We start from the raw sequence: 27926 nt of genomic DNA, 5'->3' as shown, positions 1-27926 counted from the left end.
AAAGAACCGGCAACTGAAGCTGAATGCAGAACGATTCTACCGCCGCCAACATACTTCTCGCGTAAGGACCACGAAAATAAGATTTGAGAAATTAGGGCTCATAAGGAGGCACATAGATTGTGTTTTTCTGTCGCTCTATTTGCAAGTGGAAAAGGGAAGGAAATGACTAGTAATGGTACATGTACCCTCCGCCACACATAGTACTGTGGCTTGCGGAGTATGTATGTAGATGTAGGTGTAAGTGTAGATATACGAATGAGTCCAACCAAAACGATAGAAGGCGAAATGAACATACACAGTGTAGTGCACATATTTAGCATATTTTTCAGTACAGACTCTTGAAATTTTATATTTGTCCACCATTATTACAGTGGTATTGTGAATCTTTACATACAGGTCACTCAAAACCGGTTCTTATAAATACACACCTTACTATTTGACACAGTGGAAATGAGCTCATTGGCTGAAATATGTTGTGTCCCGATCAGAAAGGAAAGATTTTGAAATTTGAACTGAAATGCTGATATTGCATTCTTCCGAAATCTAATTGTTGGGAAGTCAGGGCACATCTCAATTACCTCCACAGGAACAGAATATGGAAAGCATAATTAAAAGTAAAAGTAATAGTATCACTGTCGAATTAATTCTGCTGTGGATGGTCAATTTAAGTTAGTTTGCTTACTTGGCTCATAGTCTTCAGGCTCAGAATCTTTGATGGCAAGCAGATTATTTTGGTGGCTGTGGTGGACTGTGTTTGTGTGAAATATAATGCAACAAAATAATTTACATCGTACTACGTAACATGAATCGGCCTTCATTAGCGAGATTTAGTCTGCAAGGTTCGACTTTTTCTATATCGTGCATGTCTGTTCAAATGGCGCGCAAATCGACATTTCACCAAATTGAGCGCCTTCAAATATTAATAAACTGAAAAATAACAAAGCTCTGTATGTCATCAGTTAAAGGTAGTAGGATGATTTTCGACAAATAAAAAATGGACTAAATCAGAATTTTCAGTCATTATTTCAAATATACAATGAACAAATAACAAGAGATGGTTTACATCTGAAAAGTGGAAGAAGAGAAAAAGCAGACAGGAGGCAATTCGTGCCTCTCTTATTTTGGAAGATCAACATCGAAAATAAGAGAAACGATGACTGTAGAAATACGGTAGTGGTATTATGCAGTTTTATCTTTGCAGAGCGAAGTAATTAACTGCAAATAGATGTGCAAAGGTTAATGGCATTTGAAGATTGAAATTATAAGTATATTGCAGATTTTATACTACTGTCCGGAACAAGAACAGAACACTTGCTCATCATGACCTCTCGCAATAACTGTCGAGCAAATGTCTACAGAAGTGTGGGCATAGTGCTAACATCATATCATCATTTCCGTCACAGACTCATCACCACTACCAACATTAGAATACTGAAAGTTCCATGCATAATTATATAGGTTGGGTAAAGTAAGAAATGATATGAATAATGCCTTTTCTTTGGATAATAATTCGTGATTACCTGTTAGACACAGACTTGGTCCTGTAGCTGCCAGTACATCTGCCACTGTTATGGCAGTGTTAATAAGCCAAAATATCAGATCTAACAAAAAAATGTGTGTGAAATCTTATGGGACTTAACTGCTAGGGTCATCAGTCTCTAAGCTTACACACTACTTAACATAAATTATCTTAAGGACAAACACACACACCCATTCTCCGAGGGAGGACTCGAAACTCCGCCGGGATCAGCCACACAGTCCATGACTGCATCGCCTCAGACCGCTTGGCTAATCCCACGTGGCTCAGATCTAACTGTCTTTGAACGAAGGCAAATGGGATACAATCATCACAAATCTATTGTAAGCGTGTAGTGATACTGCATCAACTGTTACAATAGCACAAGTGATTTGTGGGGCAAGCTTCATCTACTGAACGTAATATAGGATGTAAATAGGAAGAATAACTACATATAGTCATAGACATAGGAAGGTATTAAGGCCAGTTCACACTGGCCACCACACCATCATGTCACAGCAAAATCACATCAAGGAGCATTCTCACTGTCTGTCACATCACAGCACGTTAAATCAATTCAAGTCATGTGATCTCAATATGCATTGCAGTCCTCAGCTCTTCCTTTTGCGGAAATTGTCACCTTCGCAAGATGATTTTCGGCTGTTTTTACATGCAACGTGCACATTCACAGTGCAGTAGCTTATATGTGTGGATGCTGGAGTCCACATTTGAATGGAAATGGCATTTATTGTACTCAAATGGTTTGCAGCTTGCGGGGATAACTTGCATATTACAGAAGGAAGACGAAAGTGCAAAAAACACAAAGAAAGTGACCAGGTCCGAAAAAAAGTCATTACATGGTACAAAATGAAAATTTCACACATCATACAAGAAGCTTGAGGAAGAGGAATCTCGTTTTATGTTTTGGAAAGTGGAAGCATCATAATTTTCATTTTTTATGTCAAACTACACCCAGAATTACTAAAAGTAACGCATTGTTATGAGCTGCTATCAAATCTTCTGAAAATTTGGTTTAATATTAACTTAAGTTTCAAGTCCAGTGCAATTTTTTTTATGTAGTCGTACCTCCCTCAATAAATTTCCCTTCAAGACATATAGGTTCCCTTTACATGTTGTATTTGCCTCTTAGTAGTTCAAGTGCCTTATTTGTACTGGCGTTAGCTAGTGAACCCACGTAACTATTGACCACTGATGCTTGCAAGACTGTTTCACACACAATTGAGAGAACTGCTGAACAAAAAATAGGCCTGCAACAAATATATATTCAAACAAACAACTTGCAGTGCCTGAAGATTTCAGTGCATTTCGTTTAGTAACACTAAAAATGCCTGTCAACGTACCAAACATGTGTGAGACTGGTTCTGATCTGTCTTCCTACCACACTTGTGCAAGGACACTCTGTGTTTTAGGAATTTGGTGATGAACCTACGGCCTGCAAGGCAGGAAGATTCCATTGCACTCATACGGAGATCAGAAGAGTGCAGCAATATGATCAGTGATGTAACCAGACAATGACCTCAGTGTCGGTTCCACAACACTCCCTGCAAAGGAAACGTTACTGCTAACAGAAATTTGTGTACAGAAATAAGTGTACGGATTCAGGCGTAACTATATGTTGGCAAAGGTTTATTTTTACTCTAAGTATGACTTTATGACACAGCAATGTTAGCAAAATTAGCTACAGGATGGTAAAATATTGATAATGGGCGTTCACAACTGTGAAGCGAAATTCCTAAGTATTATAACGTTCTTTAATGGTAAGATGGTTGATAACAATGTCTGGGGGTCGATAAAAGTACAAACGAATTCAGTACAATTGGGGCCAGAGATATCAATTACCCAAAAATGCACTATGAAAATACCCAAAATTGAATGGGAGTCGGTAAATAACAATCAAAAAGAAGTACACAGTTACAACAATTCCATAACTTAAGAGTATAAAGCGCTCTACAGTGCCTGATCAATTTTTTTGGTTAAATTGCGTATCTCGCGTTTGTGCTTAAATTAAGCCCGACAATCGTGAATATGTTTAACTACAGCTCATGGCTAAATGTATAAAAATAAGGAGAGTTGGAGATGACCACAGTTCTGAGTGTCAATTGAATATCACTTGCTGGCGTAGTGCGAGCGCAATGTTTTACCTACCGTCGGCGGCGGCAGTGGCTGATATCGGCACGAGCTGTGAACCAGAGAATCTATTCTAAATCTCTCTCAACTGTTAAACACCAGTTGAATACATTTCCTACATCTTTGGTGAAGCCAGGACTCCTAGTTGTTCCCTAGCGAAGTTAAGTGGCAAGTTACTCGCTATTTGGCTAGAATAACGTGTACGTTGTTGCCCTCAAATCACTCGCAAGTGTTAACTCTCAGTGCTCGGTTCGATTCTCCATACTAGGAGACTTTGCAGTTTTGAGTTGGGTTTCTCTGGACATTTATCTTGCATCTCCCCCCGTGATCCTGTAGAAAGGCTTTCCGCAGGGTCGTCGTTAAAAGCAGTGACAAGGGCTACTTTTGCCAGCGGTCTGCACAGTGGCTCCAGCGCCTCATTGTGACTGCTAGGTGTCCTGCTGTGAAAGTTTCAGCTGAACATGAGACGGGCACTCTGTCGTAAAAATTCTCCTTGCCTTAGAACTGCATCTCAGAGCTCAGGTCTGGGAAATTACTTGCGTGCAATTACTAATGTAAGTGTTAGTGGTTTATATTCATGAAGTGTCGGTTTGTTTATTTGTTAGCCTTTCAATAAAATTCATACATTTCCACGTAACTATGTCGTGTGACATATCGAGTTAACCGGAATTGTTTCAGGAATTCAATGTAAGGTGTGTTATTTGTTTGACATCTTACACATACAAATAAGTTCTGTCGACTAATCAATCTGATCCTTCTGCCAGTACTTTTCTCACTTCAAGCCACAGCCATATTGCAATCCATTTCACTGTAAAATATTAAATACAGTACCAGTATCTATAAAAATCCACTTTATAAATGTAGTAGAGACCAAGTAATTCAGTACACTCATGTCATACAATTTATACAGCTGTCTCATTGCTTCACTTGCTCTTTCATCATTTATTGTTAACTTTAAGAAATAAATAAGAAAACAAAACAACTAATAGCAAATAGCAAACGACAAACAACTGATATCAGACACAAAAACTATGATGCAATTAAATATGGAGAGCTTCCCATAGCCGTATATTGGAAGGAAATGAGCTTGTGGGTCACATGATCGGCGATAGATGGATCATGTCAGCCATCAAAACTTTCCTCTAGAGAAACCTTGAAGGTGCCTTGACATGAAGTGACGTGACAGGATGGCTAGTGTGGATGTCGCCATTTCAAATTCATTGCAGAATATTTTGATGGAACGGGAAGTGACATGATGTGATGACCAGTGTTAACTGACCTTTGAAGAAGATTGAGAGTAATCTATACGATGAATGTGATGACTAAACTTAATATTCACATTTTAGTGGATGGTGACAAGAACTGCAGAAAGTGAATATTCACATTAAAAGGAAGTTGGTGTGCTAAAATAGGAGGAAGAGAAGTTAAATAAGGGTATAAGTGCAAGTACGTGTTTCACACCTAAGTGTACTAGTATTATTCCTAGGAACAGAAATTCCATATAAGTGGAGTTTATAGATAGTATACCTGCATATATTAGTACTCCAGTTGGTTTCAGTGCATTATTATTTGAAAAATATTGCAGAGTGGTAACTGTGCTGTTGTAGAAAAAAAGAATGGCATTGTTTCAACAATAAGGATTTATTTTTTACAGTTAATAAATTCGAAAAACGTATATTTACAAAAAAGTTACAGTTAAATTGCTGTACATTGGAAACAGCAACAAAAAGAAAAACCTGTTTGCCACCAGAGAGAAAGTTGTTTGGCTTATAGGGGAAACTCTCCACCGCACAGCCCTCAGATTTAGTGGTAACATGGCCCAGTTGGTAGCCTATCAAAAACTGAACACAGATCAAGCACAAAAACAAAAAGAAGGTGTACTGAACTGTGAAACAAAAAGCAAAATTGAAAGAGTGGACTCTCAAAGTACAAAAAGTCCAATAAATAACAGCTTGTAACAGAATCAGAGTTGTGGGCAAGTGGTCATGGTGTTAAGCTAGCAAGTGGGCGAGCTATGTTCAAATCTCGCTTGTGGCTCTTTTCTTTCTTTTTTTTAACAATATTATGAACTGTCCATTCAGTCATTGAAACGTTTGTTCTCTTTCTGTAGCCTTGACAGTTGTCATTCTATACATTGGTTATAGAATATCCGTCACGTGGTAAGAATACGTTATTGTCCCAAGTAAATGTGATGTATAGTGACAGCAGGCGAGATACCATGTAGGCGGCTCATTGAAATGAAAACAACTAGTAAACTATGTTAAAACAAAGGAATTCAAGAGAAAATATTCCCAAAATCGAACACAACTTCAAAAATGTTAAAAACATATTTTTCCCAGAGCACAGAGAAACTGTGTGATTGTGAAACTGTTGCGTTCACTTGTTACAGCTTATATGACAAACTATTACGTTTTCATCATTTCCTTGGGAGTGATCACATTCACATTCATATGAACACCTGTATCAGGCAAGGAAGCTTTTCTCACTCACTTACCAGTCGTACAAATTAGGTGTGTCGATAATTGATTCCAACCATATGAAACATGTACTGTCATTAATGCCATGTATGACACATCAGTCATGTTCTCTGGTGGGGGATTTGGTTGCTTTCGCCTTGTCATCAAAAGTTTCTCATTCCCAGTCGAAAGCTGCTTCCTTTTGGCTGTTAATAGAGTAGTTATACAGAATCAACTGCCTTAATAGGTCCCTAACTTACACCTCACTGTTACAAACGAACGTTAACCACGACACAGACACAAATCTGAAAACAGTGAAGAGCGAGAAAAAAAAATTTAGCATGAGGGAGGTCTGAACATGGCTCGCTTGCTTGGCAGTCTGACACAACAACCACTTGAGCATGACGCCATTGCTGTTTATAGCTGCTCTATATTGCACTTCTTGTTCTTAGACCATTAACTGTTTATATTTTGCCTTTTTTTTCACAGTCCAGTACACCTTCTTCCTGTTTTCGTGCTTCATCTCTGTTCGGTTTTTTGTGGGCTGTCCAGTGGGCCCTCTTGCCACTAAATCTGATGGGGGTGTGATGGGGACTCTCCCTTGTTAGAAATAATGGCTTACACTTATTTGACACCCACTAAAGATGCCTTGTAATTAAGAAAAAATGCATCTGGATGCACAAGATAAATAATGCGGATCATGCAATAGGCTGTTTTCTTTAGAGCCACTGTAATTTACATACAGTTGCTGCGAAAATTATCATACAGTTGCTGCGAAAATTATCAGTACAAGAAACTTGTTATATAAGCCCTGCCTGGCATTTCCCATTGGTCTCTATTCAGAAGAGTACATCTCAACTTCTATAAAACCATTGAATGCATAAAGTTCAACAATATTTGTCCATCCAATAACCTTGTACCTAACTACATCTTTGTGAAGATTAAAAGCAATTCGTCTAGCGCTCAAAAATCAAAGCCAGCACACACAAAATATGGCTAAAATACGAAATCAAATTCTGTATGCAAAAAACTGACTTTATCCTAAAAGTTATATAAAATTACGTACAGTTTGCAAATAACGTTAACAATACTGCTGTTTTCTCTTTCCACACAAAACCAGTAGAACATTCGACAAATGGGACAAAGAGCATATCACAGCATGGAAGTATGAGACAAGCCTCTCAAATTTTGCAGAAATTTTAAGAGAAAATAATCATAAATCTACTACAAGAGAGAAAGACATGAAAATAATAAGAATAAATAATAAAAGGCACATCTGAACCTTAGAAGAAAATTACTACATATTCAAAACAAAAGCTAAAAGGAACATACTACTAAATGACCAAGTGGATATGGCTAACTGCACACTGTTTAAACTGATTGATTGTATAATATAATACAATATAATGCCAATGGCTGGACACATAATCATCGAATTTATCTCCTGTTAATATAAATTCATGAAAAATAAATAAATTAAAAAGGATAAATAAATAAACATAAAAAATTAAAGTACACACACACACACACACACACACACACACACACACACACACACACACACACACACACACAGAGAGAGAGAGAGAGAGAGAGAAATTTTATAAGCACATGTGTAGTCACAAAAAGAAGATGGAAGCAAAACATGAGAGAGTTGGTAATACTTACAGGAACAAATAACACTGTTGTTGTGGTCTTCAGTCCTGAGACTGGTTTGATCCAGCTCTCCATGCTACTCTATCCTGTGCAAGCTTCTTCATCTCCCAATACGTACTGCAGCCTACATCCTTCTGAATCTGTTTACTGTATTCATCTCTTGGTCTCCCTCTACGATTTTTACCCTCCATGCTGCCCTCCAATACTAAACTGGTGATCCCTTGATGCCTCAGAACATATCCTACCAACCGATCCCTTCTTCTTGTCAAGTTATGCCACAAACTCCTCTTCTCCCCAAACCTATTCAATACTTCCTCATTAGTTATGCGATCTACCCATCTAATCTTCAGCATTCTTCTGTAGCACCACATTTCAAAGGCTTCTATTCTCTTCTTGTCCAAACTATTTATCGTTCATGTTTCACTTCCATACATGGCTACACTCCGTACAAATACTTTCAGAAACGACTTCCTGACATTTAAATCTATACTCGATGTTAAAAAATATCTCTTCTTCAGAAACGCTTTCCTTGCCATTGCCAGTCTACATTTTATATCCTCTCTACTTCGACCATCATCAGTTACTTTGCTCCCCAAATAGCAAAACTCATTTACTACTTTAAGTGTCTCATTTCCTAATCTAATACCCTCAACATCGCCCGACTTAATTCGACTACATTCCATTGTTCTCGTTTTGCTTTTGTTGATGTTCATCTTATATCTTCCTTTAAGACACTATCCATTTCGTTCAACTGCTCTTTGCTGTCTCTGACAGAATTACAATGTCATCGGCGAACCTTAAAGTTTTTATTTCTTCTCCATGGATTTTAATACCTACTCCGAATTTTTCTTTTGTTTCCTTTACTGCTTGCTCAATATACAGATTGAATAACATCGGGGAGAGGCTACAACCCTGTCTCACTCCCTTCCCAACCACTGCTTCCCTATCATGTCCCTCGACTCTTATAACTGCCATCTGGTTTCTGCACAAATTGTAAATAGCCTTTCGCTCCCTGTATTTTACCCCTGCTACCTTCAGAATTTGAAAGAGATTATTCCAGTCAACATTGTCAAAAGTTTTCTCCAAGTCTACAAATGCTAGAAACGTGGGTTTGCCTTTTCTTAATGTAGCTTCTAAGATAAGTTGTAGGGTCAGTATTGCCTCACGTGTTCCAACATTTCTATGGAATCCAAATTGATCTTCCCTGAGGTCGGCTTCTACCAGTTTTTCCATTCGTCTGTAAATAATTCGTGTTAGTATTTTGCAGCCATGACTTATTAAACTGACAGTTCGGTAATTTTCACATCTGTCAATGCCTGCTTTCTTTGGGATTGGAATAATAACACTATCCACACAAAAATGGTACTTACATTGCTTTACACCGAAAACAGTGACAAAAAGGAAAAGCGCAAGCTTTCAATCGCTTTGCCACCAAAGATAAGGTGTTTGGCTTAGAAATAATGAATTAGATGCTAATCTGTAAGTACTTCTTCATTTTATTATAAAAATCTTAACGAACTATTTTAAACCTATAACCTATAAGTGCAAATGATAACCTGTATGTGCTAACGAAAATCGTGTAATATTTCACGACATCCACAAAAGATGCATTGTAATTCAGGCGAAACGTGTCTGGGTGCACAAGATAAATAAGAAAAGCTTATTGTGCAGCATGCAAAGGGCGTTTTTCTTTTGAACCACTGTAATTTATTTTTACAATTGTATCAAAATACATATGGCATCCTCTATGATATACAGCCAATTTAAATAATACAATAAACTGCTATGTTATAAACTGTAGAGTTCAGAGTTGTTTTCATCTACATAAATATTCCTTGCTACAAATGAAAATAATGAAGTTCCAATATTTTATCTCAGCATTATTCGCTGACAACGAATTTATTACAACAAAACTGCTCTTACAACATTTAAAACTGGATTCAGACACACAGCACATTAGGAAAGAGAAGGTTCACATTTAACATAAGCAGCAATGGGTCTGAATGGGAAGAATAGCGCAAAGGCAAGAATTGTCGACAGCCTCCACAGTCTCATGTGATGAAGGCGATAAAACACTTCCTCCTTTTCAGATGACAGTCATTACAGTTTCACGAAGATTTAGGGCAAGTTTAATATTAGGTGCCTCCTCTGCTGTAATTAATACATCTTTTTTTCTAATGTATAGTATAACATATAGCACTGTATAAATATATCCACTCTATTTTGCAATTTTATTTAAAGGCTTCAATAGTAATTTTATTAATAATGTAAGAGCTTCATCCAAATTTAAATCAAGGTAATTTACGCCACCCAAAAGGCGACATCAATTGATATATTTTCATTATTAATCAAAGTAAATGTAGATGAGAGTATGCAGGAGGCAGTAGGCAGGTATATCGAACGATCAGTTTAGAAGGTTCTGAGTTATCTCAAGCAGGAAGGCGCACTGGTTGACGTGGCTGGACATAGATGGGAGTGACAGCTGTGTGGTAAAATGATAGGTTTCTAGTACCTTCTAGAACAATTTCAGCATATTAATACCGTTCCGGTATTAGAAAGCGCGGGATTGTGAATGCTGAGGGGAGCCCCCCCTGTAGAACTCCGATGGTGACATTGCGAGATATCGGCGTCGAGACTATGGGTGAAAAACAATACTGTAATAGATTTCCCTTGTGGTTGTAACATGTGCTTTATTGGAGGACACTGCGCCCCTGAATTATATTATATTTATCACGTTAGGTCCATATTCTTATTTGCCGCCACGCCCTTTTTCATTACAATATTACTTGGTTGATTTGTTGCTTCCCAAGATTACTTACAGTGACTAGCATCGAGAGCGAGAGAGCAGGGCTATTTTTGAGAGTCGAAAATCTTCATGATATATAAAGGTGAAGGTGTTTACGACACATAACAAACGTTAGGTGGACATTATCCCACTGAGTTCCCGATTTAATACAATCTATGAGGCACCAAGTCTCTCAAGTGACTAACCACTGGCAGTGATACATTAATAATAGTATGTAACTCATAGTATATCACCTTCCAGCATTTGCTTTAGTCGTAATGATATTCAGGTGGAATAAATCTCAGTGTAATAAACTGCTCCACCGCCACAGCTAACTTCCAGCTTCACAAGAACTGCAATGAAAACTCGGATACAACCCCTATGTACAGGATAGTGCTGCACTTTTCCCAAATGCGCTACATGGAGTAAGCGGCACATGGTGTAGTACCCAGTGCGGTGTCAGGATTATGCTGTCTGCAGCGCAGGAGCAGCACAGTACTTAGTTTGGCATGGTTAACTTAACCATCATGTTTTTTCCCCCTTACATAACTAATAACGTTACAAACAATCGTATTTTTCTCCTTCATTAGGGTTGACTTTATAACTAAAAATATTATCTAATGAAAGTTGCTGTATCAACTTACACCGATAAATCAAAACATTATGACTTCTGCCCATCATGACACTGAATGCGGCATGGTGCCATTGTGGGCGCATGATAACGGTAGCAAAAGTATGTAAGTGAAACAGAATCGAAAGGGAAATCACCCTAGCGAAGATATGGGCTGTAAACGGGGAAATCCATTGAGATAAGCGACTTTGACAAAGGGCAGATTATTATTACGCAGAGCCTGTGAAGTGTATCTCGAAAACGGAGAAGCTGGTCGAATGTTCACATGCCACAATAGTGAGCATCTATGGAAAGAGGTAGGACAGTGAAACTACCACTAGGCGTTAAATCGTTGGATGTCCACCACGCTTCACAAAATGTGGGACTCGCAGTTTTTACTGCTCTGTACAATAGGACAGATGGTAAGCTGTGGCATCGCTGCCGAACAAGCACACTGCTGGTACACACGCAAGTGTTTCGCAGCACACCGTTCATCGTACATTGTTGAACATGAAGCTCCGCTTCTTGATAGTCTCTTTAAATCTCCTTCACAGAGCAGGCCTGAATATTCATTCTGATGGTCAGGCTCCCCTACACTAGGCCTGAAACTGACGAATTTCTTGGGTCAAGATATGTCTTGACCCAAGAAATTCGTCAGTTATGATTGCAATTGACACGGGATCATCAGAATTCGACCGTCGATCAATACAGACCTGTCGGTTCTTTGCGTGAATTACGTTTTGGCCTCGCCAGGTTGATGGTCGTCTCCGCAGACGCTGTCATTGAGGTGAATGGCGGCTCAAAACGTGTAGCGCCCCACAGACACAGGCTGGCGGAAGCAGTATTACGCTACTGGAGACATTCTCCTCTTCTTGCATGGAACCTATGGTAGTAATCGAAGACACGCTGACAGCAGCGAATGACGTGCATCACTTCATACTTAATGCCTTCCCCAAAGGCGATGTCTTCTTTCAGCAGTATAACTGTTTGTTTTCGGATCCAGAACTATGCTACAATGGTTTGAGAAGCATTATAGTGAACTCATGTTGATGTCTCGGTGACAATATTCCCCTGATGTAAATCCTATGCAACGTATTTGGGTCCCTATTGCCACCATCACCACGTATGCAAATCAGCGGCCCATTACTTACGCGAATTACATTACCTGTGTGTAGACATAATGCCACATACCTCACAACCCTACCAACAAACTGTCGGCTTCCTGATACGTAGCATCAGTCATATATTTCGTTCCAGAGACGAACAAAGAAGCTATTAAGCTAATGGTTATGACTTTTTAGCTCATCAGTATTTGATCTTACTTATATAGGGTGAGGGCCTCAGCTATGACTGCTGTTGTAAAACCTAAATAATTTTTCACTTTTAGATATCTGACTTTGCTTTTGGTAGAACACTCAACAGAAAAAATATCCAAAACGTCACGGAGCATTTGCAATTTACTACGAAAACAATGCACACCAAAAAAATAAAGGTTAAGAAGACGCAGAAGCACACAAACCGTTACTATAACAAGAGTGAACGCGGCCAAAATTAGTTAACTTCTGAGGTTAGCTGACTATGATGCCGTCAAAACTTCCCGAAAAACATTGATGTGACAAGTCATGAAGTCCGTTGGCACCCTGTGTAAAAGCAGCCATTTGAAACGCGCTGTGGAGTATTTTCGCGTGACGTGGCGTGGCGTGTAAATCTGGCTTGAAACGTGCGAGAAACATTTTTCTCCAGTCTCTAAAAAGATAAAGGTAAACAACGCAGTGAACCGGTATTGGCATTTTATGATGCTTTATTATTTCAAATAATATGAATATTTTAAGCAAGCTTTTGGCAAAGATCTTAGAAACAAAGACAATTTAGATATCAACGGACGCCTGCTATAATGAAGTATTATATCTGTGATACCAATTAGCTTAGGTGTAAACACTAATATTTGAATTTTGGAAGGTGCCAAGAAAATGTAGGAGCTATAAAGTGATATTTAGGACGACTAAAAGTCTGTCAGTATGCTTCCGTTTGCTGGTAACCTCTAATTCTGAATAAATTGAAATGGATGTTATTAAAATGCATAAATACAAGCCAAATCAAATATTTGAAATTACCATTCTCTAACCCAACCTGACTGTAGGAGGCAGGTAATCCTCAGTTTACTGCACAAGTAATTTCACAATTTTTGTAGCTATTCAACAGAATGTTTTGAAGTGCGTCAGTAGTAATACCTAAGCAGAAGTTTCTTATTTAGAGATTCCTTAGCCCATGTCGAAATCGGACAGGTTTCTGTGTTTGACGTTCGGATAAATGTATGTATTGTATTTATAAGTGTGCAGTAGCACAGAGCAGTGTTTGCTATCACCTCTCCCATAATTGATTTTGAGGTGACTTGATCAACATATTTTAATGCATGTTTGGCAAGTGAACTGTCACATGTCACTGTTTACAATTTTTAAATTTCTACATTGATTTGTAGATGGAGTTTACACTTTCTCTTCATAACAGCTTTTCCTGTTTGCGTATAAGGAAGATAGGTCTTCCCTGTCCGGCAGATCATTGTTCATTGTACTTCTTGATAGTCTCTTTAAATCTCCTTCAAAGAGCAGGCCTGAATATTCATTCTGATGGTCAGGCTCCCCTACACTAGGCCTGAAACTGTCATTAGTCATGCAAGTCTTGTTCTTCCCATGATTAATAATTTGTTGCTGCCAGTTGTGTGTAATCTTACGTATGTCATCCCATGAAACACAGTAAATGTGAAGTAGACTGTTCCACAGTCAAACTCATGTAAAATAGATATGTGCCAAAAATGCAGCAAGATAACTAAAACAGTTATTAACCCAAAGAGTGAGAGAGACACTTGTCCTTCATTAGACATACTCCTATTAGAAGTAATGTTCCCTTGCCTGGTAATATGTGAACCAACTCATCCATCTTGTTACAGGAACACCTACAGTATGATATAGAATCAAAACTGTTTTGTAACTTATTATTTTCCATGCATCTAAATCTCTGTTAGTATTGAAAGCTACATGAAGTGTAAGAAAACACCATGGCAAAAAAGAAAAAAACACCCTCTTCCACAACATGTATGCACTATTATTTATACTTTCAAGTTGCCTACTGGACACATTTTTGCCTTGTTCAGTTTATCCCTGAAAAGCTAACACACCAGGCTTGGTGAAGCCTTCAGTACTGATTCACAAACTTGCTAACTTAGACCATGGGCAACACTATAGGTCAGTATGTCATTACAGCTAAAATTTTGTCTTCGTGTTCATTGACTTCACCAGCTTACAATCAAAGTGTCACCTTTAAAACTATACTGTGGATTACGGTTCACATCAGCCTGTCTCCAAAGCCTTCAACCCAAAAAATAATTTTGGTGCCAAGAAATATTGTGTGTTCTGTTTTTCTGTTTGCACACACAAGACGTCACATGCCCTAAGATTATTACATCAGAGTCAAGCTGACATCCGGTGTTGGCTGATTCAGTTGACCTCAGATAACTTTGGCACTCTGATCAGTTTGATGTTGGTTGAGAACTATTTCATTTTTGGAAGACTGGACTTACCAGTAGGATAATACCACATGCAAGGAAGCTGACATGGCTGCCTTCTATGTGAACCCATTCGTATGTTGACTGAGGAGGGTCTTTGGTTCAGGGACTAGTAGTGAACCAGAACTTCATATTTTTCTGTAGTAGAGAAAGCTCGCGATTGAAGATAAAACTCATTTCATCTTGCTCCAATCTCATTCAACTTTTCTTGATTGTGTTCATCTGTGTGATAATCACTTACATACAACAGTATGACAAACTACTGTGTCTTGACTTTGATAGTTATCTCAGCTTTAAGTGTTTTATGACCTACAGCTTTAGACTTCTGCATCTACACTTGTTGATTCACTGTAAAGTGTTTGGCAAATGGCCATGTAATTGGACCTTATATCATTATTATTCATGGATGGAATGTACAAAGAATTGTTGCCTTTGGGCTTCTCTGTGAGCTGTAATTTGCCTAATATTATCTCCACAGTCCCTTGATGAATGAAACAATTCTATGCAGACCTTCTTGAGAAATGTATCTGTAGTCTTGTAAAGTATTTTTCATCATGACATGACTCGGGCGGACTTTTGTGCAAATAACTCTTTCAGTTCTCAATAACAAATCCCAAGTAGCACCAAACTCTTGTACAGAAAAAAATATTCCCCTCAGTCCACCTCAAATCGATTAAATCAGTTATTATGTCATCATCCTCCTTTCTCATGACCTTGACTCTCTTGAGCACTACCTCTCCCAATCTCTTACTGACTCTAGATCCACCACCCCATTCCGTACACAGCTGTCGAATTACGTTCTTCCCCACAACTACTTCTCCTCTGAGTGGAAGATTACAAATTCACTGTACATCATGGGCACCGGTTTGGCACCTTCCTATGCCACTCCATTTATGGAGGATCTAGAGGAAACTTTCTACCCACCCAAGATGCCAAATAACTTACCTAGCTCAGATTCATTGATGATGACTTCATGATTTGGACCAAGGGTCAAGATACTTTATTTCATTTTCTCCACAGCCTCAAACCTCTCATATCTGCTTCACCTGGTTCTCCTCAGCATAACAGTCCTCCTCTTCGGTGCCTTCATGAAGTCTCATCCCATGTCAAGCCCACTAATGAACAACAGCACTTCCATTTTGTAGCTACTACCCCTTCCACATTAAAATCTCTCTCCCATGCATTCTGGCCATCAGTGGGTGGCTCACAAGGCAGTCCATTGCCTAGCATGCTCATGTTCGTTCTAAAGTTTTTACAGGCAGGTATACTCTCCTAACGTACTCCATGAACAGATTTCCCACGCTGTATCCACATGTGATACTAATCCTCCAAAACCCCACATGTTCCAACTTCAAAGGAGCATCCCCTTCATTACTTACGCTGCATTGGACAGCTTCACCATACCCTTACTACTTACTATTGTGTCCAGGAATGAACATACAACCCACAATCCTTCTCATTCATTTGAAAGTGGTACTGTGTCACCCACCCGATGTACAGAACATTGTGGACCATCTTTATGCCACACTTATTCCCACTCATTTGCCACTTGGGTCAAACCCTTATGGAAGACCCTGGTGCAAGACCTGTGTTATGGACTCACACAGCAAACCCTGTCCTGGTCCGATCCTGGGACAGGGCCACCTGTGAAAGTAGTCTTATCATATTCCAGCTCTGGTGTCACTTCTGCCCATCTGTCACTTCTGCCCATCATATTATGTGGGCTAGCCTCAATCAGTTGTATGAATGACCACTGCCAAACTGTGAACAAATACAGAGTTCACTGCCCAACAGTGGGACATGCTGCTGAACACAATGGCTGTTTCACAAACTGTGTCATCTGGATCTTCCCCCACAATACCAGTTTCTCTGAGCTGTCCTGAATTCTCCTGACATTACACCTTTTGATCCCACAATCCTGACCTTAATCTCCACTAGCCCAGGTTCCACACCCACCTCCACCCGTCGCTATGCCCCCTCTTCTCTCATTCTATATTTACACCCTCATTTCTTCAGTCTATCTCTTCCTATTTTCTATTTTCTCCTCCCAGTCCATTCCGTGTCATTGTACGCTATGTGCAACTTTGCACTGCCTGTAACAGAACAAGATCACTTGTGCCACATACCTGACCCCTGTGCTTACTGCTTCTCCATTCCAGTCACCAACTGTCTTCCCGTCCAGCTCTCCATTGCTCTTCCCACATTCTTTCTCCTATTATGCAGTAGGTGGTATGCAGTTAGTTGTGTGGCTTGAGTGTGTTGTAGGCTACATTAGTTTTCTTTGTGTTTGTGTGCCTACATGTGCAGTATTGTCAACCCTGGATACCTACCATAGTGTTTTACCTACTTCCAAAAAATAACATGTACATGAAAACAAAAATCGTGTGCTATGTCATGACATCCACTGAAAATGCCTTGTAATTAATGCAAAACACATCTGAGTGCTCAAGATAAATAAGAAAACTTAATGTGCAGCATGCATAGGGTGTTTTTTCTGTTGACTCACTCTAAGCCTGCAAGCCTGTGCCCTCTATGCTGGAAAATATCCACAGCACAGAGTGCCGTCTGATAAGACGTTCAGCAGACTTTTCCAGCATCTGAAGGACACAGGTACCCTTGCTCCTCGAAAGACTGACAGTGGAAGGCCTCGCACAGTCCGTATGCCTGACATGGAGGAGCATGTGCTACGTTTGGTAGAAGAAACCCATGGGACTAGTGTGCGACGGTCAGCAGCAGCAGAAGGCGTTTCTCACTCTTTTATCTGGGATGGGGGGTACTTCCTGAACAATTGCATTCAGGCCCTAGGGCCACAGGATCATCATGGCAGTTCTGTCAATGGCTGTTGCAGGAGTGTGCCACAAAACCACTGCTCACATCCAAGGTTTTATTTACCAATGAGGCAGGATTCACAAAGGACACTGTTGACAATTTCCATAACCAACATGTATGGGCAGATGTAAATTCCTAATTAATTCAGGAAAGAGGGTATGAACACTGATTCTCAATCAACGTATGTCCAGGCGTACTTGGCTATAGATTAATAGGGCCATATGTGCTACCACAAAGGTTAACTGGGATGCATTATGTGGACTTTCTCATTAATGTACTACGTACCTTGCTGGAGGCTGTGCTGTTGCAGCAACAAATATAGATGTGCCCAAAATGAGATTTTCACTATGCAGCAGAGTGTGCACTGATATGAAACTTCCTGGCAGTAAGTTTCAATATAAATGTGGTTCATGCACGATGGTGCACCAGCATACTTCCGTCACAGTGTGCTTGAACATCTGGCGCAGACATTTCTTGACCGCTGGATTGGGCCGGGGGCCCTACACCTTGGCCTGATCACTCCCCAGAGCTCAGTCCCCTAGACTTTTGGTTCTGGGAACATTTGTAGGAATTGGTCTGTGCCATGCCAATCAATTATGCGCAGACACTACAGGGTCGCTTCTTCAGTGCGTTCCAGCAGGTACAGCAACAACCGCTTATACTTAAAAGGGTGTGTCTTTCCTTATGCTGGAGGGCATAGGGGTGCATTTTTATGAATGGACGCCACATTGAACACCTCCCGTAAACACGTTTGGACATGGTGTGTGTGTGTGTGTGTGTGTGTGTGTGTGTGTGTGTGTGTGTGTGTGTGTGTGGTGCATTTTTGCAATAACAGACTAGAAGCTTGAAATTGCTGGTGGTAACAGAGTCTAGCATTTATCCTCTGAATTACGTAGAGTTGTAGTATCTTCCTAGCACAAGATTTTAATCTGAGGAGTTATCTATCCTGTGTGCCTGCTTGTGTTTAATTTTATCTTATTTGTTTTTGGGTAAAACAAGACTCAAAAGTGCTGTAGGAATAAGTTTAAGGGAAAGTTAATTTTTTTCATTTTATAAATCTCTTTCCAGCTTTCTTCTCATAATGTCTCTCTAAACAGCATGATTAAATCATTTCTTAAAATTTTGTGATACAATACTGTTCTATGATTTTAACCTAACTGGTTGATGAATTCTTTTGTAAACATTTTACCATCTTGGTCAAATAGACGGTATTACAGAAGTGTATGGTGTCAACAGCCACTTCCAGCATGTACAAAACAACAATGACATCACTACGTACACATACCAACAAACACGAACAAAAATAAAAATGACACAATACAAGGGTGGTTTGAAAAGTTCTTGGAATCACCACGAGAGGTCAGCATTAATGCAACGAGTTGTTCACGTGATATTCATTGGACTGTTGCCTTTAAACACGTGCCACGTCAGTGCTCTTGGAGAAGAGCTGTGGCGGTGATGTAGCTCTGTTGTTGTTCCCATGTAGTGATTTGCGAAGATGAAAAAGATCAAGATTTGAGCAGGCAGTGATTAAGTACTTCGTAAAGAAAGATATGGAAGCAAAAGATATTCATGTCGATTTTCAGAATACCGTGTGGGACTCTGCTCCTTCATATTCAACTGTTGCCAAGTGGACAAATGAATTTAAATTTGGTCAGGAGAGCTTAGATGATGATCCACGCAGTGATCGGCCAAGATGTGTCACTACTCCAGAAATCATTGCAAAAATGCACAAAATGGTTAAGGAGGCTCACCGATTGAAAGTGTGTGAAATTGCTCATGCTTTCCAGATGTCGTTTGAAAGGGTATATCACATTTTAACTGAAGAATCATAAATGAAAAAATTATCTGCAAGATGGGTGCTGTGGCCCTTGAAGCTGGGTCAAAAGCACATGAAAATGGACATATCGGAACAATGTTTGGCCCGTTTTAGGAGAAACAAACAAGATTTTTTTATGCTGGTTTGTGACCACAGATGAAACTTGGGTGCACTACTATACCCCAAAGACAAAGCAACAGTCAGAGCAGTGAAAACATGCTGATTCTCTGCCACCAAAGAAAGCAGTGACAATTCCTTTGGCAGGAAAGGTCATGGCATCAGTATCCTGGGTGTGAAGGGCATTCTGTTTGTAGATTATCTCCCCACTGAGTAAACAATTACTGGGAAATACTATGCTAACCTTCTGGACAAATTGCAACAAAAGATACATGAAAAAACGCCATGTGTAGCAAGGAAGAAAGTCATCTTCCATCAATATGATGCACACGTGCCGTCACCATGGCAAACTTAAATGAACTAAGGTATGAATTGTTGCCACACCAAATTTATTCACCTGATATGGCTCCATCAGACTTCCATCTCTTCCCAAAACTGAAAATTTTTCTTGGTGGATGAAGATTCATTTCAAATTAAGAATTGATAGCCAGTGTTGACTACTGTTTTGCAGGCCTAGAGGAAACTCATTTTCGAGATGGGATCAAGGCACTGGAACATCGTTGGACCAAGTGCATTAATCGACAAGGAGACTAAATTGAAAAATAAAAAAAATTTCTGTGATGTAAGTACTTTTCGTCTATGCCATTCCAAGAACTTTTCAAATCACCCTCGTAATATCTCACTCTAAAAATAACATAAAACTAATGGAACATCCGCAGAAAATTGGGGTTTAGGGTGGGGACCAGCTAAATATACAACAATAAAAAAACACTGCACCGTCTTAAAACAAAAAACATTCAACAAAACCACAGGAATCAGATATTTCACTTGATGCCTATAGCTCAACTGGAGCTACCAGTACCAAAAAGCCAATACCTACAACCCAGAAAAGTGGAATCGGACATTTCCCTTAACCTACATAGCTCAACCGCAGCTATCGATGCAAAAAAACCAATACCTACGACTCCAAAAAGTGGAACCCTAAACCCCAACAACTCAAAAACCCAAGTTTTCAATACATCAGTTAAAACGCAACTGAGCCACCATAAATATTCAACACACAAAACATCACAATTACTATAGAATAAAACCAAAACAAAAATTATTTACCAAAAAAAACCTCTGCCAATACCACCTAGGTTGTCCACCTCACACACCTACACACTGACAACACCACATATACATGTCTCTGGTCCGAGCCACCAGAACTCTCATCAACCTCATGTTGTTGCTACAGACATGAACCTATAACATTCAGCGATAAGACCAAACATTAGCAGAAACTGTATGACAGACATCATATCATCATCTATCTCAGAACATAATGAGGCAGTCGTGAACTTCACTGTCATATCCATACCTAACAGATAAGCAATAAAAAAAATTTAGATTTCTTTCCGCAAAACAACGCCAAACTAATCAAACCTAAAAAAAAATGCCAAATACATAAAAAGAAAACCTTAATAACTCAATTAAAACATTTCCACAACCCATGTTACTACCCAAACTCAAAACCACATTAGCACGATGACAATCAAAACTCAAATGAACCCAATACCACACATTAAACTCAGCATGTCCACATCTGCCACCAGAGGTCACCACCAACTACAATAACATGACATCTACAAACACAGCCAACTCAAAAACTCCATGTGTAGTGACGTCACACACAGTACCATTACATCATGAGTCACAGTAGAAGGGTGGAATCGCATGCTTCTGTTGATCCAAATAAACAACTGATGAACAATTTTACATCTAAATCACTGAATGTAATTAGGTCAAGAAAAACAAAGTGTCAATTTTTGTTGTTCTAGGTTATGTCCTTCAATCCTAATCAGGAACTTTCCTTTTGTAAATAATCAAAATCTGGACATCAACAACTCCAGGTTACTTGTGTCAGTGCTAGCGTATGGAAAATCAGCATTAAAACTCTACAAAAAATGATTCTCCAATGAAGCCCACATAACCTAATGAAAACAATTCCTATTTGCTTTGTAAAGCTTGGCATTTCTGTTGGTGGCCTGTAAAATGACAGTGATGGTGAATTGAATTGTTTGCACAACAGTGTAAACTGCCTGTATTAGTAAGTGTGTTTACTGAGCCACTATTGTGTCACACATTCAAAGAGTTATTCAATACAACATTCACTGACTTTTAGGGTCTGGAACTTTTGTTCTTTATGTATTGTAATTTCACCTTGTTAGTCCTATTGTAGTGCAGTATTCATCAAGGGGTATCTGTTTGATTTCAATGATTTCTATGTATTGTCCTACATACTTGCTAATATTCATCTTACCCTTTCATTTTTCTGCATTGGTTGTTTATTCTTTCTATTTAAGAGGTTTCTTTGATAGAAGAACTAAATAAGTCTTATTTTAAGATTCACAGCTTTGTCCAAGCTGGAGTATTTTTGTTGTTCGTAGCTTTTTCAACTGAAATTACATTTATTTTGCAGCTCTCTCTTTTGGAACAGTTTACTCGATTAGGGACAATGCATCAATCACACTCATGTATGAATGTCCCTCTCTTAAGTGATTCTCAAGGCTATGTATTAAGCTTTGAATTCTTCATTTGTGTGGCCATGTTGTCTATAATGGCTTCACGATTCCTGGAATTATTTTTGTTCTTTAATTACATCTACAATATAATGTGTGTTTCACTTTATATAAGTAAAGCATCATCAGCGGTTTGTAATTAAAGATATTTACAATTTGCTTTGTTTTTAAGATCGAAAACGGTTCATTAACAATTTGTTGGTTTTTTACTTATGGTGATTTCTGCTTGCAATTGACATTCCCTGATGTAAGTGAAAAACCAAGGAGAAATTACTGTAAGTAAAAACCAACAAATTGTTAATTAACTGTTTTTTGATCATAAAAACAAATCAAATTATAAATATCTGTAATTACAGACCGCTGATGATGTGATATGTCAATAAAGCAAAACACATCTGGCGAGAAGAACAGACATTTTCTTGTAGTTGTAATAATGAAACAAAAACACCCTAAGGAAGCTGTATTGAGCTGTTCACAGAATGCTTCATGCAGGTCTTATAATACCATTCAGAGTGACACGATCTTCACGCTAGTATCACTCTAAGCACTGTGCCCGATACCATCTTCCTGTTCAGTAGGAAGCATCAGTTTTCACTAGGACTGTCTGTGTTATAGTTGTGTCATTAACAAACATTAATTTTAATGAAAATACCTTTAAAATCACTGGAAAGTCATTTAAATAATTTAGGAATAAAGGAGACCACTCACTGAATAGCAGAAGTGTTGAGCCGTTGACAGTTACACACAAAAGAGAAAGAAGACTTGTTAGCTTTCAGAACAAATCCTCTTTGATGGGCTAGTGTGCCTCTACAAGGTATCAGATGTAAGATAAGCCTGTGACAGGACTGGAGTAGGAAGTACTGGGTGGGTGGATTGGGCTGGTCTTGCACCTGTGGAATACCACTTTGGGGATGGGGCGGGGGGAGGAGGATTCCATTCAGGTGTAAGACCTGCCCAATCCACCCATGCTGTACTTCCTATTCCAGTCGTGTTACAGACTTATCCTACCCCATCAGAGGCAGGGCCGCCCGCTCCGATACCTGAGTGGTCAGCGTGACAGATTGCCGTCCTACGGGCCTGAGTTCGATTCCCGGCTGGGTCAGGGATTTTCTCTGCTCAGGGACTGAGTGTTGTGCTGTCTTCATCATCATTTTCATCCCCATCTGGCACACAGGTCATCCAATGTGCCGTCGAATGTAATAAGATCTGCACCTAGACAGTCGGACCTGTCCCACTAGGGGCCTCCCGCCCAATGACGCCAAATGCTCATTTCATTTCAGAGGCAGGGCCACCTGTGAAAGAGCCATGTCATATACCAACTCTGCTGCAGTCCGTGCACAGCTTTTCATGTCAGCATTTCACACAAACAGCTGTCCACCAGAATGAACGGCCACCAGCAAACTGTGGCCAAGAATAAAGTTGACTACCAGTGATACAACATGCAGCTGAGCACATTATGCTAGAGTTCAGTTGTTGCTTCACAACCAGTTTCATCTGGATCCTTCCCTCCAGCACTAGCTTTCCTGAACTATACAGATGGAAGTTTTCCTTGGTAAACACCCTTCACTCCCACGATCCGCTTGCCCTCAGTCTCCACTAACCCACTGTCTGCACACCCTCTGCCAATAGTTTCTTCCAGCACTTGTGTCCAGCTGGCACAGGTGTGTGTGTGTGTGTGTGTGTGTGTGTGTGTGTGTGTGTGTGTGTGTGTGTGTTGTGGGGTGTAAAAAAAGGGGGGGGGGGTGCATGCATCAACACCTTTAAGGCTTTTGCTGTTCAGTGAGTGGTCTCTCTTATTTCTAAATTACATACTCCCTGCCAGAGCATTCTGTACTATATTTGTACTGGATAGTCATTTGGGTAAATTAATAACAGGAGTACAACTAAAACAAAACATTGTGGAAATTTACATTTTAACTTCTCTTATTTTGAATTTAGTTTTATTCCTATTGTGCAGTTTGTCAATGTGCTCCTCTCCTTTTGCTATGAAAGTAAGCTGTCATTCACCATATCTGAGGAGGTCCATTCCTTTAATGTGTACCAATATATATACCATAGGCTGAAGCTGTAGTAAGGGTTCATCCAAGTGTCTGGACAGGAAAGTTGACTGTTTACTCAGTAAAATAAAAAAAAAAAAATAAATAAATAAATAAATAAATAAAAAAAAACAAGTGTCCTGAGTATTAGATTATTGTATCTCAATAGCTTCTACCATGTAAACAGCAATAAAAGGTAATTATCTTTAAAAGATATAGAATTCATTAAATGGTCTACACTGCTCAGTTGCAATGTCAGAGAGCACAACCTTGAAGAAATGGAGCAATTCAACTGAGTGTGCAAACTCCAGAAAACCACATCACATCTTGTCAACTATAATTTAAGCCATAATCAATGTATGATTGGGTATATGCTCTTAGTAATTCCTAAAGCTTTGCAAGTCGTCACACATGCTGAGCCGGCCGGAGTGGCCGAGCGGTTCTAGGCGCTTCAGTCTGGAACCGCGCGACCGCTACGGTCGCAGGTTCGAATCCTGCCTCAGGCATGGATGTGTGTAATGTCCTTAAGTTAGTTAGGTTTAAGTAGTTCTAAGTTCTAGGGGACTGATGACCTCAGCAGTTAAGTCCCACAGTGCTCAGAGCCATTTGAACCATTTGAACACATGCTGAAAATGTCATTTGATATCTTTAAATACACAATTTTATTTTGTTTTCACATCTCATAGTGTAAGTTTTTTATTCATTTCAAAAGTGAATAAAATCATACCTCTCCTACTGCCAGAATTTTTAAGGTATTATTAGTAACTGCATTTTTCATTGGTACTGTTGTGTACATGAAATGTCTGTATTTTCAGCAGTTATCTGATTTGGCACAGAGGAAGTAGTTCATGATGAAAGAATGGCAAAATTTTCACATGATTTGGGAGCCAAGCTGGGAACAGATGAGTCTGATGTATCAGATGTTAATTCATCAGAAATGGCCAGAATGGTGGAGGTAAGCACAGTGTGACAGATCCATATAAACACCAAAGAATTATAAGTAATTACTGACAGTTCAAGTTCTGACAGGGCCTCGAAGATCTGGATGCAGGTCTCTTTGGGACAGCAAATAAAAAGAAAGACAAGCAGATAACAGTTGCACCCAGCAATAAGAAACCAGAGCAGGAGTCAGTACAGGTAGGAAGATAGTAGCATACCTGTGTGTCTCATTTTGATGTTTAGCTAGTTCCTAAGTTAAAATACATATATTTTTTGCAGGGTGTTTTAAGATCTTCACAAAGAAAAGAACGGAAATCAGGTACTTTAAGTTCGAAGCTGCCAGGGTTTGAAGGTAAGCTTTATAGAAAAATATTTCTGAGAAGTTGAAATTTTGAGAAAATATGTCGTCTTACTTTAAAATAGACTATCAGAGACAGAGCACCTCGTATTCCCGCTGCAAATAAGGCGAGTACACCATTTGTTTGTTATATATTTTTATGATCTTTCAACAGGAGCAACTCATTTACAGATATCTGTGTAGTTACTAGATTATTTTTTTGTAATTCCTTGCGTGTTCAAGTGCTTACTAGGCATAACCTTTTATTTTTATTTTTTTTTTTTTTTTTTGAATAAGAGCATAGCGTACAGTTCTGCCGTTGTTATCGACCCTCGTATCATATAGGCTTTTGTTTGTTTTGGTTAGTGTAGCTCAGTGTCAGATAGACTGTGCGTGAGAGAGCACTTTGACTTCCTGCTGCTAATAAGCCAAGTACACCGTTCATTTGATACATATTTTCATGAGTTTCAAACAGGAACAACTGCAGTAATGGATAGGAACTGTGATAGCTATGTATAGATGCAAGCTGAGTTGGAGACCCTTCGCTCACAGCTCCAGGCTGCGTTGACTTCCATCACACAACTTGAGGCTGCTGCCCAGGGGCATCACTGTGAGGGGTTGGACGTGGGGATGCGAGGGACATCGAGCATGTCCATGTGCCCTCCGATCAGTCCACTGCTGTGGCCGCCCCAGGTACTGCCTGCTCTGAGGTTGACCCCTCACCCGTGGTCGAGTGGGAGATCATCCCAAAGTCTGGCAGGCAGTGAAAAAACTTTCTGAGGGGCCGATCATAGGGCCTCCCCAGTTTGTGTGATGAACAGGTTGTGGGTGTTATCTGTGGCTGACGATGTCTCTAAGCTGGATGCAGTTGTCCACCCTGTTCCAGAAGGAAGCTCCTCGGCCCGCAGGGTCTTGGCATTCACAGAGGGTGGGTTTGCTGGTAGTTGGGAGCTCTAACGGTAGGTGCGTAATGGGACCCCTCAGGAACATGGCTGCCAAGGAGGGGAAGGAAGCCAGTGTGCACTCTGTGTGGATACCTGGGGGGGGGGGGGAGTCATTCTGGATGTGGAAAGGGTGCTTCCAGATGCCATGAAGAGTACAGGGTGCAGCCAACTGCAGGTGGTGACTCATGTTGGTACCAATGATGCGTGTCACTTTGGATCGGAGGAGATTCTCTCTGCTTTCGAGCAGCTAGTGGAACTGGTAAAGACTGCCAGTCTTGCTTCCAAGATTAAGGCGGAGCTCACTATCTGCAGCATCGTCGATAGAAATGACTGTGGTCCTTTGGCGCAGAGCCAAGTGGAGGGTCTGAATCAAAGGCTCAGGCAGTTCTGTGGCCATGTAGGTTGCAGATTCCTTGACTTGCACAATCAGGTGGTGGGTTTTCGGGTTCCACTTAATAGGCCAGGAGTCCACTACACACAGGAGGTGGCTACACGGGTAGCAGGGGCTGTGTGGAAGGAAATGGGCAGTTTTTTAGGTTAGAAGGTCTCAGGGAACCCCAGAAAGGGCATCCGTCTAAAAATGGGCGGGTAAAACACATTAAGGTAGTTGTAGAAACGAACAGTAGTGTAGTTGTAAATTGTCGTAGCTGTGTTGGGAAAGAACCAGAGCTCCAAGTCCTAATAGATAGCACTGAAGCTCAAATAGTTATAGGTACAAAAAGCTGGCTAAAGCCAGAAATAAGTTCACCTGAAATTTTTTCAAACTTTCTAACAGCGTTCAGAAAGGATAGATTAAATACAGTTGGTGGTGGAGTATTTATTGCTATCAGAAGTAGTTTGCCTCATAGTGAAATTGAAGTAGATAGTTTCTGTGATATAGTATGGGTAGGAGCTATACCTGACAATCAGATTAAATTATTAGTTGAATCGTTTTGCCGACCCCCAACTCGGAAGATATAGTTGCTGAACAGTTCAAAGAAAACTTGAGTTTCATTTCAAATAGGTACCCCACTCATACAATTATAGTTGGTGGTGACTTCAATCTACCCTCGATATGCTGGAAAAATTATACATTTAAAGCCAGCGGCAGGCATAAAGCATCTGCCGAAATTGTACTGAATGCTTTTACAGGAAATTATTTTGAACAGTTAGTTCATGAGCCCACTCAAAGCGTAAATGGTTGCGAAAGCATATTGGACCTCTTAGCAGCAAATAATCCTGAACAAATAGTGAGAATCGTGTCGAATACAGGGATTAGTGACCACAAGTCAGTTGCTGATAGACTGAGTACCATAACACCTACAACCATCGAAAAGAAATGCAAAGTACACACATCAAAAAAGGTTTTGCATTACCCCTGAAGATATATGTTGATTTTGGATACTGTATCACAGACACAATCCCTTGGACTGTTCAGAGATGTCACTAAACCCGCCCAAAAATGTAAATAACGATCTTATTAGACATAGGGGGTCCGATAGCTGATCAGTTCCAGTCATTCCACCAGGAAGGAGGTACACAGCTTGTGTTGTGTGTAGTTCAACCATGCCCAGACGATCATTACCGTGGTTCGATCGCATCCGCATTGTTACGTTGTGCCAGGAAGGGCTC

At 39.8% G+C, this 27926-nt stretch overlaps 1 protein-coding gene across 4 annotated transcripts in view; it reads left to right on the top strand.

Annotated features, from left to right (window-relative positions):
- Positions 1-13109: 13109 nt before the first annotated feature.
- LOC126473186 (fas-binding factor 1) overlaps positions 13110-27926 on the top strand; it is a 133010-nt gene continuing 118193 nt past the window's right edge. Inside the window, exons 1-4 of one of the 4 annotated variants that reach the window (XM_050100079.1) lie at positions 13110-13318; positions 24914-25050; positions 25125-25232; positions 25314-25386. In XM_050100079.1, the coding sequence (XP_049956036.1) occupies positions 24955-25050; positions 25125-25232; positions 25314-25386 (277 nt within the window). In that variant the 5' untranslated portion in view covers positions 13110-13318; positions 24914-24954. Of the gene's footprint in view, positions 13342-24910; positions 25051-25124; positions 25233-25313; positions 25387-27926 lie in introns of all 4 variants that reach the window. The other 3 variants (XM_050100078.1, XM_050100080.1, XM_050100081.1) reach the window with 3 other exon arrangements.

This window comes from Schistocerca serialis, chromosome 4 (assembly GCF_023864345.2).
Source record: "Schistocerca serialis cubense isolate TAMUIC-IGC-003099 chromosome 4, iqSchSeri2.2, whole genome shotgun sequence".
NCBI lineage: Eukaryota > Metazoa > Arthropoda > Insecta > Orthoptera > Acrididae > Schistocerca > Schistocerca serialis.
This window is presented reverse-complemented; position numbering and strand designations above follow the sequence as displayed.